We start from the raw sequence: 12,016 nt of genomic DNA, 5'->3' as shown, positions 1-12,016 counted from the left end.
ATGCCAATGTTAGTAGCTCTGTGGTTAAATACGTGGGCACTGTCCCTTTAAAAAATGCAAATATAGCTACTGTGCTTTGCAATTGCTTGTAATATTAGAAGGTGTAGCAACTCTGAGTTTTAGTGAAAAGATCTGACCTCTCTCTGTACAATTTCCATGAGCAAAGCTTCAAGTTAGGTAAAGTCCTGGTTTTATTTTGGCCATTCTAGGTAAGTCTATTTTTGAAGCCTTCAGAAGTCTCTCAAATTTGAGCCATTGTGAATGAAGTTCATGCAAGCCTCATAGAAGTGATTTGTCCATCTGAAATATGAGGCACGCTTTATCAGAGACAGATAGTGTGGATGATAAGAAAATGTGAATTTTAATTAGGATAAGAAAATAGAAACAATAACCTTTCTCAGCCTACAAGACAGCAAGGAAAATGCTTTCCTTAGACATTGCTCTAACTCATGAACGTATCCATAGGGAGATGTACTCTTTATGGTCAGATTCTGCGTTTGTGTATGTCTGCAACTTTCATTTGCCTGCTTGAGTATTTGTATGCACAGGATCAGGGCTTAGATTGGTAGGAGTTACTGAGTTTAGTAAATACCAATAATGTATTGGTCTGCAGACATTCATCTCCCTGTTTGAATGAGATGGGGGAATGAGTGTAAACCACTTTTACCCTGTTGGAAGAGTTAGGGGAGATTTCTCTGTGTGACTTCAAGGATTCAACTGGAAAACAGGGAAATAAAAGACTCAAGAACTGAGGACTGGATGAATGATAACCTTCACCACCCTTCACAAGTGTTTGCTCACTGTAGGGCCAGAAGGCTCTGGCAAAAAGAATCCCACAACTGCTATAGGTAGTCAGTTCTAGGACATAAATTCCTCACAACCAGGACACTTTTCTTAATAGCTGACCTAGATCTTGGATATATACCTAACATACTTGTTAATACAATGAAGAATGAGAACTGCTGTACTTGCAACAGCATAATTGTATTTCTATTTCTCCCACATTATCTTCTGCAATATCATTGTCTAGTCAGTTATTCCTTATTTGATATTTCTCCTTTCTCAGCAGCAAAGTGCTCTCCCCCAACACACACACACAAGTTACCCACAAACGTGGGAATGCAGTCCTGCACCCTGTTGGTAACTGCAGGGTCACTGTGATTCCCATGGTGTCCCTCAGCCTGGCAGCCTGGGCACTGCTGGGATATGCACCCCAAGGCATCCCCACAGAGACACTAACATGCTGGAAAACCATAACCAAATGCTAGCCATCATTACTTGTTTGTAGTAGTTAGAATTTAACTATCTTTCTTTTCATTTTCTTTATTGAATTTTATTCTGTTGATTCTGGATGCTTTTCCTATTTCTGAAGATCTTTTTTCACTGTTATCCTAACTCTTCTCCAGAAGGCCTGCAGTCTCTCCTGTCTTCATCAACTCTTAATTTTATAACCATACTCTCTATTTCATCATCTACTGTTTGTAAACTGTGGGGTTTTTTCCTATAATAAATAAGTCCAGAGGAATGTAAACAAACATTGAGTGCTGGAAGGAAAGAAATCAGGAGCTTTAGAAATCCAATTAGCTTTAAAACCTTGGCATGCTGACTTGGCTAAGCATGTGGTAAGAAGAACCACAGAAAGCTTAAATAAAAGACGAATACATCCTTTCCGCATTCTCTAAACTCATTCTCATATAAACTCTGGTCAGAACAGCTAGGGAGAATTTTATTAGCTATACCCATGTAGCATTTGAGCTTTCCCTGTTCATTAAGAAGTGGCCATCACTCAGCCATTAGCAGCTAGCAGCAGTAGGGCTCAGGAATCACAGCATGAACTGCAGGAGAGAAGCGGAGGTTCCCAGCCAGGCCACCAGTAGACATCCTCTGCCTAGCACTGGGAAAGTCTCACTGGTCGCATTACAAATTTGATCAAGTCACTTTTCCACCATAAAACAAATTTCTCACAAAACAATACTAATTTTTGCAAAAGTTGTCTTATCAAGAACAGACTGAGAGACGAGGCTTGGTACTGTTGAATCTTCCTGTTTCTCATGTTTCAGAATGCATTTGTTATCATTTCATATTTTGCAATGCTTTTCAGCACTACAGTCATTTTTAAAACATTGGCATTTTCTCCTGTGTGGAGTGTTGAAAAGTTCAGATTTAACTCCAGTCAGAATGACTCCAATCTGTACCAAAATGGAATAATTCCCTTCTCTGAATGAAGGAGGATATGTTTGCCTTCTAAGGTTACCTTAACTATTTAAATTTGACCAGACTCTGTAACAAAACTTCCAACTACTTATTATCAATTCTGTAATTATTTCTATTTTATGACTTTCAAACAAGAAGGTGGTTTTCTCTCCAGAATACCCCCACTTGGTGTTTCAAGTTTTGAAACACTTCATTTTCTAACTTGTTACAAATAAAGACAAGTAGTTTCAAATTTTATGGCTTTGCTTTAATCTTAAGACAATGACAAAAACCTGTGCAGTGAAGCTCTCCTTCTAGTCCATTATATATTTCACGACATATTCCAGTAACAGCAAACTAACTACAATAAAAATATGTCGTACTTAGCAACTCCAGCCTGTTTTGTTTCAATAAAAACAAATGTTATATTTGTTCCAGGGAACAGGAACACACACACTAGGCTGGCTCACATCTAAGCAAAACTGGATTTAGAAGATTTCGAAATGTGATTTTTTTTGTAACTGTCAGAAAACATAGCACCTGACATCCCAAAACTCATCCATAGAGACTTTTTCTCCTTAAATCCAGGAAATTCACAGTACTCCTCTCCAACTGTTTTCTGTTGATATCTATTGATTCTGAACAGAACTGATCATTCTATTAGTAATTTAGATACTTAATTGATATCAAATACTATCAAATACACAACTTATTAAAAATGGATGTTTCATTAATAGAATGTCAATTATCACAACAGAAAGTGATTAGAAGAGAGATTAGCAATTGCAGTTAGAAACTAAGTCAGATATAAGGAGAGTAGAAATAAATATGTAAAATTAAGTGGAATAAAGGAAATAAGTAACTGGAAAGCTAACATGTCTGGAAAAAGAAAAAATGAAGATAGTAAAGAGAAGGCAGATAGTAAAGGAGAATGTGGTTAATTTTAGATTAAAAAATAATTAATAGTTTAAAATTTTCCTCCCATTGGTACAAATAATAAATATATGGCAATCTTGAAATACACACACAGAGAAAACCCTCTCCCATGAAGGTGACTCACACAAACATTAACATAAGACGTAAAACTATCCAAATGTCCCTATCAGATGCAAGCTGTAGCATACTGGGCTGTATAACAGGAATGGAGCCAGTGGATGGAGCGAAGTGATTATGCCCTTTTACTCAACACTCAATGAGACTGTGTCTGGAGTACTGCATTCATGCAGGGGAACACAACGATAAACTGGAGTGAGTCCAGTGGAGGCAACCAAAACCATCACGAGGCTGGAGCACATTGTGTGAGGAGAGGGTGAAGGAATGGGGCTTCTTTAGCTTGGAGAAGGGAAGGCTTCAGGGGACCTAATGCAGTGTTGACCCTGCTTTGAGCAGGGGGCTGGACAAGAGACCCTGTAACATCCCTTCTCACTGCAATAATTCTGTAATTCTATTAAGCTCCTGGCTTTCAGACCCATCATGTATAAATATACATATATTCCTTGCATGAAAGATGAAGGGAGGAAATATAATCACACAATGCAACCCAGTGATGTTTCACAAATGACTGTCGTCACAGACAACTGCTGGTCACTTAGACACAGTTGTTTATTTCCTCTGTGTGTCTGGAAGTAGCACACAGAGCAGAATGGAACAGAGATATTAAAGGCAATTTCAAAAGTTTTAGCTCATAAACATTAATTTACATATTAATTTTTAGATTTAAACTCCAGCTAATCACTATAGTATCTGATTATCTTGTATACACACACAGCTGGAGTAGCAAGTTTTCTCCCCTCTCCTGGCCGTAGTTTGCAGGGTTTTGTCTGGTTGGTTGCATTGGCAAGTCTAATTTTGATGCTAAGTTCCTTCTTCCACAAAGTGGAAGTGGAAACTCAAACACGTCCTGTGTATTACACTTTTGTCAAGAAGCTCGCCAACTATTACATTAAGGATCCTTAAAAAGAAGGTCTTAAATCTCCCATCCTCCTTTCTGTATGAATACAACAGTCATTTGTGAGATGTAGCAAAGGAGCAGATATTTAGATGGAAGAAAAATAACAGAGCAGGAGTGAATATACTACCAAGATAGTAGTGTGTGTGATGTGTGTGTGTGTATGTGTGTGCGTGCATGTGTGTTTCTCCTCTGCAGAGGGTTACATCAGAACCTCCTTCAGTGAAGAGTTTTCCTTAACTAAGAGTATTGGGATTAAGCCAGTCCAGAAGATTTTCCTGCTGCTCACCCTGCTATTTTAAGGACTCTTACAAAGTCCACTGAAGTCCTTATGAGCCTTTACAAAGGCTTTCAGACTCCCACTGACTCCAGTGGACTATGAATCTTAATATCTCAGTGAGGTTCTGGCCAGATATTCTGCAGAATATGTGAAGAAAATTAATATGGCAAATTGTTTCCCACAATGGTCCCTAATTTCACTAAGAGTGCTTTTCTTACTTTCTGTATAACAAAGTATTCATTATAAATAACCAGTCAGACCCTAAATGAAATTAGCTTTCACTAAATAAAATACTTCTTAATTCCTTTTTATTATATTTACTGTTGCTCAGTGTATTTCCAAACTGAATAGCTCTATCAAGTGTGGTAAGCATGGTCAAAAAACAATCAAAACTGACCAAGTAAGATTGTGGTGCTATGTTTAATAAACCACAGGTTTTAGTGCAGAAAAATAAAAGAGAATAGAAAATACACATTCCCTTAGAGTGAAGCTGTTAAACATGAAGCATCAGGAGAGCAATCAGTTTGAGTAGGGAAGTCACTGTGGCTACCCTCATCACAAATAAATCACTAAGGAGATAATCATATGCAAACTCTTCCAGCCATTTTCAAAAGCAATCTAAATCAGTACAGGGAAATATTTTATCTGTTTTTCAGACTGTGATGGGAAAGCAGTTGGAGATTAGAGGAGGAAATACTAGTCTGATGTTTAGTGTGTGTCTAGTAGGCTTAGCTTTATCATTTTATCGAGGTACCAAAATAGCCTCCAGTTGTTTGCTCCTGACAGGTTAATTACGAGGTAAAGCATGTGTGCAGCTAAATAAAAGGTATTGTTAATTCCAAGAACAAGGTAGGGAAAAGGGTAATGTTAAAAATACACAAGCTAATCAAAATATTTTTCATATCTTTATATGGTGAAAGGCACTGGAGCTTTGCATAATAGTCACCAAATTAAACTATATTTAGAAGTACATGGCATGTATAGCAACATCCATCTAAACTACCTTCTGAATAATAAAGAACAGCTTTTCTTCTCTCTCTGTAGAAAATTCAGGCTGGGATTCCACCCAGTAAGGAAGGACTGAACACAAAACCTCAGAAACTTTCCAAAGCCCTGAAGAGAATAAGTGCCCAAATAAGTATCTGTCTCAGACATTCCATTTTTCTAACAGTTAATCCTCAACCTAAATAATGGATATATTTACCAAGGGGATCTAAGACTACAGTGTCAGTGGAATTCCAGTACTGCAAATGTAAAACTCTGCTGGGCTGCCAAAACCTAAGCCATAAAGTTTTCCTGAGGAACACAGTTATATTCTACAGAGTTAATCAGAGAAAGAAGGACCAGAAGGGATCTGAAGAGGTCATTCAGGGCATCCTCCAACCCAAAGGCTGGATCATCTACACATAAATCAGTAGATGTGTGTCTACTCTGTTTTTAAGAGACTCCCGGGCTGCATTTTTACACCTTTCTTAGGCAGTATGTTTCAGAATTTTCCTGTCTTGGAAGACAGAGTGTTTCCAAATCCATTTTGCTATGATCACGTTGTCATCACATATAGCCTCTGCAGGGCCACCAATGTATCTGATCATGTGCATCAAACAGTTTCTGTTAATTTCAGGAAATATTCTTGAATTCTGCTTTATCTTGGGTGGTGGCAAAGGAAGTAGTATCCACCAAACACACTACTTGAATGTGCTGTACTACCCACTGTGAGTTCTAGTGGTTAAGAGTCATGCCAGGTCTCATGGTTCTCTTCCTGTTACAACAAAAACTTTCTTACTGGTGAAAATTATTTAGCATATGCCCTTCAACTAATTGTTTTGACCTTCCCCCAGCTCACATTGCCCACTAGTAAAATCAGGAGGATGCCACGAAGTCAGGATGACTGACAGATGAAAAGTGCCATCTGAGAGCAAATGAGTTGTGCTCCTGTACATGAACTTATTCTCACTGGGACTGCAGTGACCTCTCTTATTGCTAGAGCCTTCTTGGATTAAGCATCTACCATGTGATTTCTGAAAAAAAAAAATAGGAAGTAATAGAACATTATACCATAGACAAAATTCATAGATGAAATCTATCTCCCTTCAGAGCAGTTGCATATATATATATATATGTATATTAGGAAGGGTAGAGGAGTTAAGAATAATTCTATCCAATCTAAATACATTAGTCTGAAATAAAAGCAATTAACACACCAGTCTATAAGTCAATGGCTTATTTATCAAATTAATATTCCTTGTTCAGAAAAGCATCCTTCCTTACTTTCTTGTGAAAACTTAATCTACTGGTTTATGTATAATTTAAGAGTCAAACAACACTTGCATTGTGCTGTTTGCAGAACCAGAAAAAAGTGGAGAATGAAGTAGTGTTTAATGATTAGTGTTTTCATTAACTCCTTGACACTTATTCTTGAATTTTGTAGTTTCAAAACTTTTCTACTACTGTAGTTAAATGCTGATATTTATTTTTCAATCACACCACGACCTCACTTTCCAAAGTGATTTATTTCCAGATTTTCTGTTAACGACTCAGCTAGGGTCATGATAGCTTTTAAATGATTGATCAGGGCTTAGTCATTTTTCTAGAATCATGCCTGAACACAAGGTACCCCTGTCAGTCAGGGCTACTCTTAGGAAATTCTCTGCTCTCTTGTGTTGCTGCCTTTTAATATAAAAAGCTTTGAAAATGCATGCTGCAGCTCCTGAAAATTGCCTGCTGTCATTTTTTTCAAATAGCATTTGAAAAATAGATTATCACAAAAGAAAGGCATAAGCTCCTTACCTTTTTTTCTTACTTGAAGCAGTGTACAAAGATTAGCCATTTTTCAGCACTCAGCTTTTTACCTTTTTCCCTTTCTCTTTGTCTTTACTGTGCGTAGTTATATTCAGTTCATGTCCAATATAGATTTTTACAAGCACAACTCATTTATCTGCATTGGTTGCCAGTTTTCTTCTCTGGCTTAGCTCATTTTATTTGTCCTTAGCGAATTTCACAACATTTGTCAGTAAACTTCTTTTTTTAAAAAAAAATATTTAAAATTATATCATAGCATTTACTCTGTCCATATTTAACCTGCCTAAAAATATTTAAATCTGGTAGAGGACTGTCCTGCAGATTTTCAGTTGTTACGGTAGGAAAGAAAGGCAAACCAACTGATAACTCACCTCTGCTCATTCAACATTCACACATAGAAAAAATTGAAGTTCTTCAGCCACTTCATGAGGTTTACTAGGATGTAAGAGCTAAAAAACATTTATATTTTAAAGGATTTCCAGAAAACATTTTAAGAAATTTATCAGTAGGAGTGCCAAAAAGTTCCTTGTTGTACATAATCATGCTTTGTACTTGTTTTGCAAAGTCACAAAGCTTCTCTTTTCCCTAAACTGAAGGGAAAATATTAGCAGTTACTATTTACAAAATGAATCCTGAAAAGGTTTGCAGCTGTGCATGTGGGAGGTTTTGGAGAATCTTTCTCATTTTGGCTGCAGTTATAAACTTAGGCTAATTTTTCCTAAAGCTTTATAAGAATTTGACAACAATTTATTGGCTTATTCCATAGAGTCCCAGGAATCTTCATCAAAAAGCATGTAACGCTTACAAGACATAGTTTAAGTGCTTGTATTGGTTTGATTTATCTGTTTTAAATTTATCAAATACAATTCATAGTTTCTCTGATGTTAGACATGTTTTACTCTGTGCTTTCTGCATTATTGTTCAGGACAGATGTAGGATCTCCATCAGATGGACAGAAAGGCATTTGTCAAACCCGGCGAATCACTAGCAGCAGCAAAGCAATAAGGGGTATGAGTTCAACTTAGAAGAGACTTGTCCATGGAATAAAAGTCCATAAAGTGCAGGAGTCATGGAAGAAATACTATGAACCTTGTAATTTAAAACCTTCATTTTAACCTGAAGGGCTTGCGTGTTGCTTAGCTCTGAGGCAATAGGTAGAGCTAGCGCCAGCTGGCACCATCCCAAAACACTGCCAGGGGAAAAAAGAAATCTGTTATTCTGGATTCACAGGATCTTTTCTGACTCCTGTTGCCCAGTGAGGGAGAGGAAGTGTCTCTCCAGATAACTGATGCCATCTCAGCATCTTATTTTCTCTTCTGAGCCAGCTCAGGGACTAGTTGACACATTGAGGAGGGTAGTGCGTGTATGAGGAATGACACACACCTCCCTTTAGCTTTCTCGAGAGCTAAGGAGACTCAGACCCCTATAGTCAGCATCAGGCCAGCATTGTCATCTAGATAAACAGCGGTATCTGCTGTGGCACATAAGTGCTATTTACCCAAGAAGCTAGGAAGTGCTTTTGCATAGTTTTGAGGACCCAGCCATGGCCTCTACATTGCTAAGAGATGGGAAATATGCCTAGAATCATATCCCTCCCCGCTAAGGCATCCTGACAGTCACAACTGACTCAGCTGCTTTCACAGCCCAGGGAATCTGAATCCACTCCAGTGTAAAAGGTCACTCTTCTCAGAGATGTGACAATCAGGCTTGAGTGTCATCTTCCATTTGAAAAACTCTTCAAATCTAACTCCAGTTCTTGATGTAAGAATTCTCTCCTGAATCCCTGCTCTTTGATTACTTTTCCCAGAAGCAAAGGATAACTGTTGAATGCCTGTTTTGCTTTAAAAATGTCACACGTTCTTTTATAAAGCCCCATTTGCTAAATTTAGCTGATCAATTGCATGTTTTTAATACTAAAAGTACATGAAATGGATTTCCCAGTATGAGTTTTTCATCTGGGTAGCCACTTTAGGGAAATTATTTAGTTGTGAACAGAAGAGGAAGTATTCATAAAATAATCTCCTTGTTTGGGTTACACCATTTTTATTAATGCCTGGGGTATGGGAAGTACCACAACTAACTTCAGGTTTCAAGAGGTTTATACTATCATAATAATCTAGATAAACGGGGTGATGTTTAGGAGCTTCCAGAGAAAGTATTAGGAGTTAAAAGGTATGTCTGAACACACTCCTTCCAAGAAGCCTGTGAACAGTTAGATCTTTTTATTCAAAAATGACATTCAAAAGCTCTTTGAGGAAGGCACACCTTATTCCATGTGTGCATTGTGCAACAGTTTGGACAATTGAGGTTTGAGCTTTCACTGGGATCAATAGATGTTAGTGCAACAGATGTGTACATGTAAACACAAGGACTATATTTTAATTTTTAATGCTACATTAATTATGTGCTCTTTTAGCTTTCAGATAGTGCAAAGCATTTCCTTATTAAATCTGAAAATAACATAAATAACATTTTATTACCAAAAGACCAAAAATTAAAGCAACATCTTTATTAAAGATTTTTAATAAACAGTTTCTAACAGTGATCTGATGGGATATTTACCCTTTGTAAAGGCAGGTAAACCAATTATCTCAGACATTGCCTCTGCTTGTTTCTTCTGGACAGGATCTCTGTTCTCGGCTCTGAAGCCCCCTGAAACGATCTTCAAGGTGATCTTTTGGCTTGGCTACTTTAACAGCTGCTTGAATCCAATCATCTACCCTTGCTCAAGCAAAGAATTCAAGAGGGCTTTTATACAGATCCTAAAATGCCAGTGCCACCGCCGAAAGCAGTTGGGGTGGTGGGCCTACAGCTACAGAAACTGGAATCGGTGCTCCTTTGAACACCCTAGGAAGGACTCTCTGGAAGACAGTGGGAGTTTCCTAAGTGGCAGTCAGAGGACATTATCTTCAGCATCTCCCAGCCCTGGCTACCTGAGCAAAATCACTCACCCACATATGGAGATGTGCACATTCCAGGAATGGAAAAACTCCAGCTCCTTCCTGAGTCCCTTACAGGAAGGCAGCAAACAAAAGGACCCATGCCAGTTCTTTACCTTCAATCTCTTAACAGAACGCAATGGATACGTTCCTGCAGGCAGCCAAGCTTCCAGCAATGGGGACCATGAGGGCATCTGTGACACACTGAATGGTAAAAACAACTGTAGAGCAAACACGATGCTGGAATGAACAGATTCTAAATGGTCTGTTCTCTTTGTATGCTAACTTGTTTGATGTTTAGCCCAGGTGAAGAAATGGACCTTTGCACAGTTTCTCAGTATAGCACTAGAAGGAAGCCAGTGAGGAACAGGCAGATTTATGTCACAAGAGTGGCAAAGTGTAGGGGCTAACCATATTCCGGGTCAAGTGCCATAGGCTACTGAAGCAAGAACAGAGTGCAGGGAAGGCGCTGCATAAACCCAGGGAAGCGCACATCCAATTATTTAGCTGTTGTGGAAGTGCTGTGGACCAGCCAAACACCTATGTATATAGAAAGAATGTATGAATCTGGGGGTGGGCAGGGGAAATGTGAATGAATGTGTGTGTGTACACGTGTGCTAGCCACACGTATGGATGCCTGTGAGTGGGCGTGAGCAATGCAGTGTTGTTTGTACCTCTCCAGGGTACTAGCTGCCCTTGATTTTGCCTGTAAATTCTTATTGTTGTTGTACTTCACTGTACATTAGCACTTTAGAAATGGAAAACAATGTCAAAGATTAAAGTAATTTCACAACAATTTAAACACTTGCACCTATTACTATAGGACTGGAATTCAGCCAAGTTTCCTCATCACGATTTTCACTTCAAAATAAAACACTGATAGCAGTTAAGTTTGCCATTGGAACTCCAAGGGTGTCCTTGAATCTCTCTGCAGTTGCTTCCCTTTCATGATTCTCTTACTGCCAACATATATAACTCCTCTGTCCTTCACCATGTTCTTTTTTGAAAGTTTGAAAATACCAGCAACGATGAGAGCTCACAATCTAAATTTCAGCACATTAGCAAGTGGTCTGTAAACATACAGGCTACCAGAGGATCTAAAAACAACACTCATAAATCCCTTCAAATACCTCGTAAACAGTGTTGTGGACACAGCACAAAAGAGCACTGACCGCTGGAGACCCAAAACCCAACCTTAGGGCAAATATGCTGAGCCCCTGTTTTTTTCAGCACACTTTGAAAACAGTATTGCACATTTTACTTTGCCACTCAGATAAGTAGAGAAAGAGTCAAAACAATGGAGTAGTGTAAATTTCACTGTCATTAGTATTTTTCAGCTCAATAACATAGTACTGTAACATAATTCCTGCAAATATCTTCTAGGATATTTTAGGTCACATTTGGAAGCTATTTTCATCTCTTGCAATTAAGTGTGAATCATGAAACTAATGACAGATTATTTTACATTAAGTGGTACAAACCGTGAAAATTGCTATTTACTCCTTCTTCCAACCAAGACTTTCCTTATTAGGAATTTTAGTAACATTTTTTTAAAGCTTGAAACAGAGAATGAACCATAAACAAATGTACTAAAAACACTTAGGGACAATTTAACAATGCCAGGTCCCAAGGGAGAGCCATTTCCCTTTTTTTTTTTCCTTAAATCTGTGTGCTCTCATTAAGTTGACAGGGAAGGATGTGGCTTGTGGTTAGACAAAATATCCTCCAGCTCACTGAGCAATGATAGGAAGGTCATGTTCCAAGGTATTCCCATGGTCCCATGTTATAGTAAGAACCACATAAGTATATTTAAAGTCTTATCCTGACTGAAGTTATTTTAATAATTTTATTTTGATT

At 38.1% G+C, this 12,016-nt stretch overlaps 1 protein-coding gene across 1 annotated transcript in view; it reads left to right on the top strand.

Moving 5' to 3' along the window:
- Window positions 1-10,480, top strand: part of LOC104530739 (alpha-1B adrenergic receptor) — an 18,468-nt gene extending 7,988 nt beyond the window's left edge. The window contains exon 2 of the mRNA XM_010175421.2: window positions 9,846-10,480. Within this exon, the coding sequence (XP_010173723.1) occupies window positions 9,846-10,408 (563 nt within the window). The 3' untranslated portion in view covers window positions 10,409-10,480. The remainder of the gene's footprint in view (window positions 1-9,845) is intronic.
- The last annotated feature ends 1,536 nt before the right edge of the window (window positions 10,481-12,016 follow it).

The sequence above is a fragment of the Antrostomus carolinensis genome, unplaced genomic scaffold (genome assembly GCF_000700745.2).
Source record: "Antrostomus carolinensis isolate BGI_N321 unplaced genomic scaffold, ASM70074v2 scaffold19039, whole genome shotgun sequence".
Classification (NCBI taxonomy): Eukaryota; Metazoa; Chordata; class Aves; order Caprimulgiformes; family Caprimulgidae; genus Antrostomus; species Antrostomus carolinensis.
Note: the sequence above shows the minus strand (reverse complement) of the source record. Positions and strands in the feature narration are given on the sequence as shown.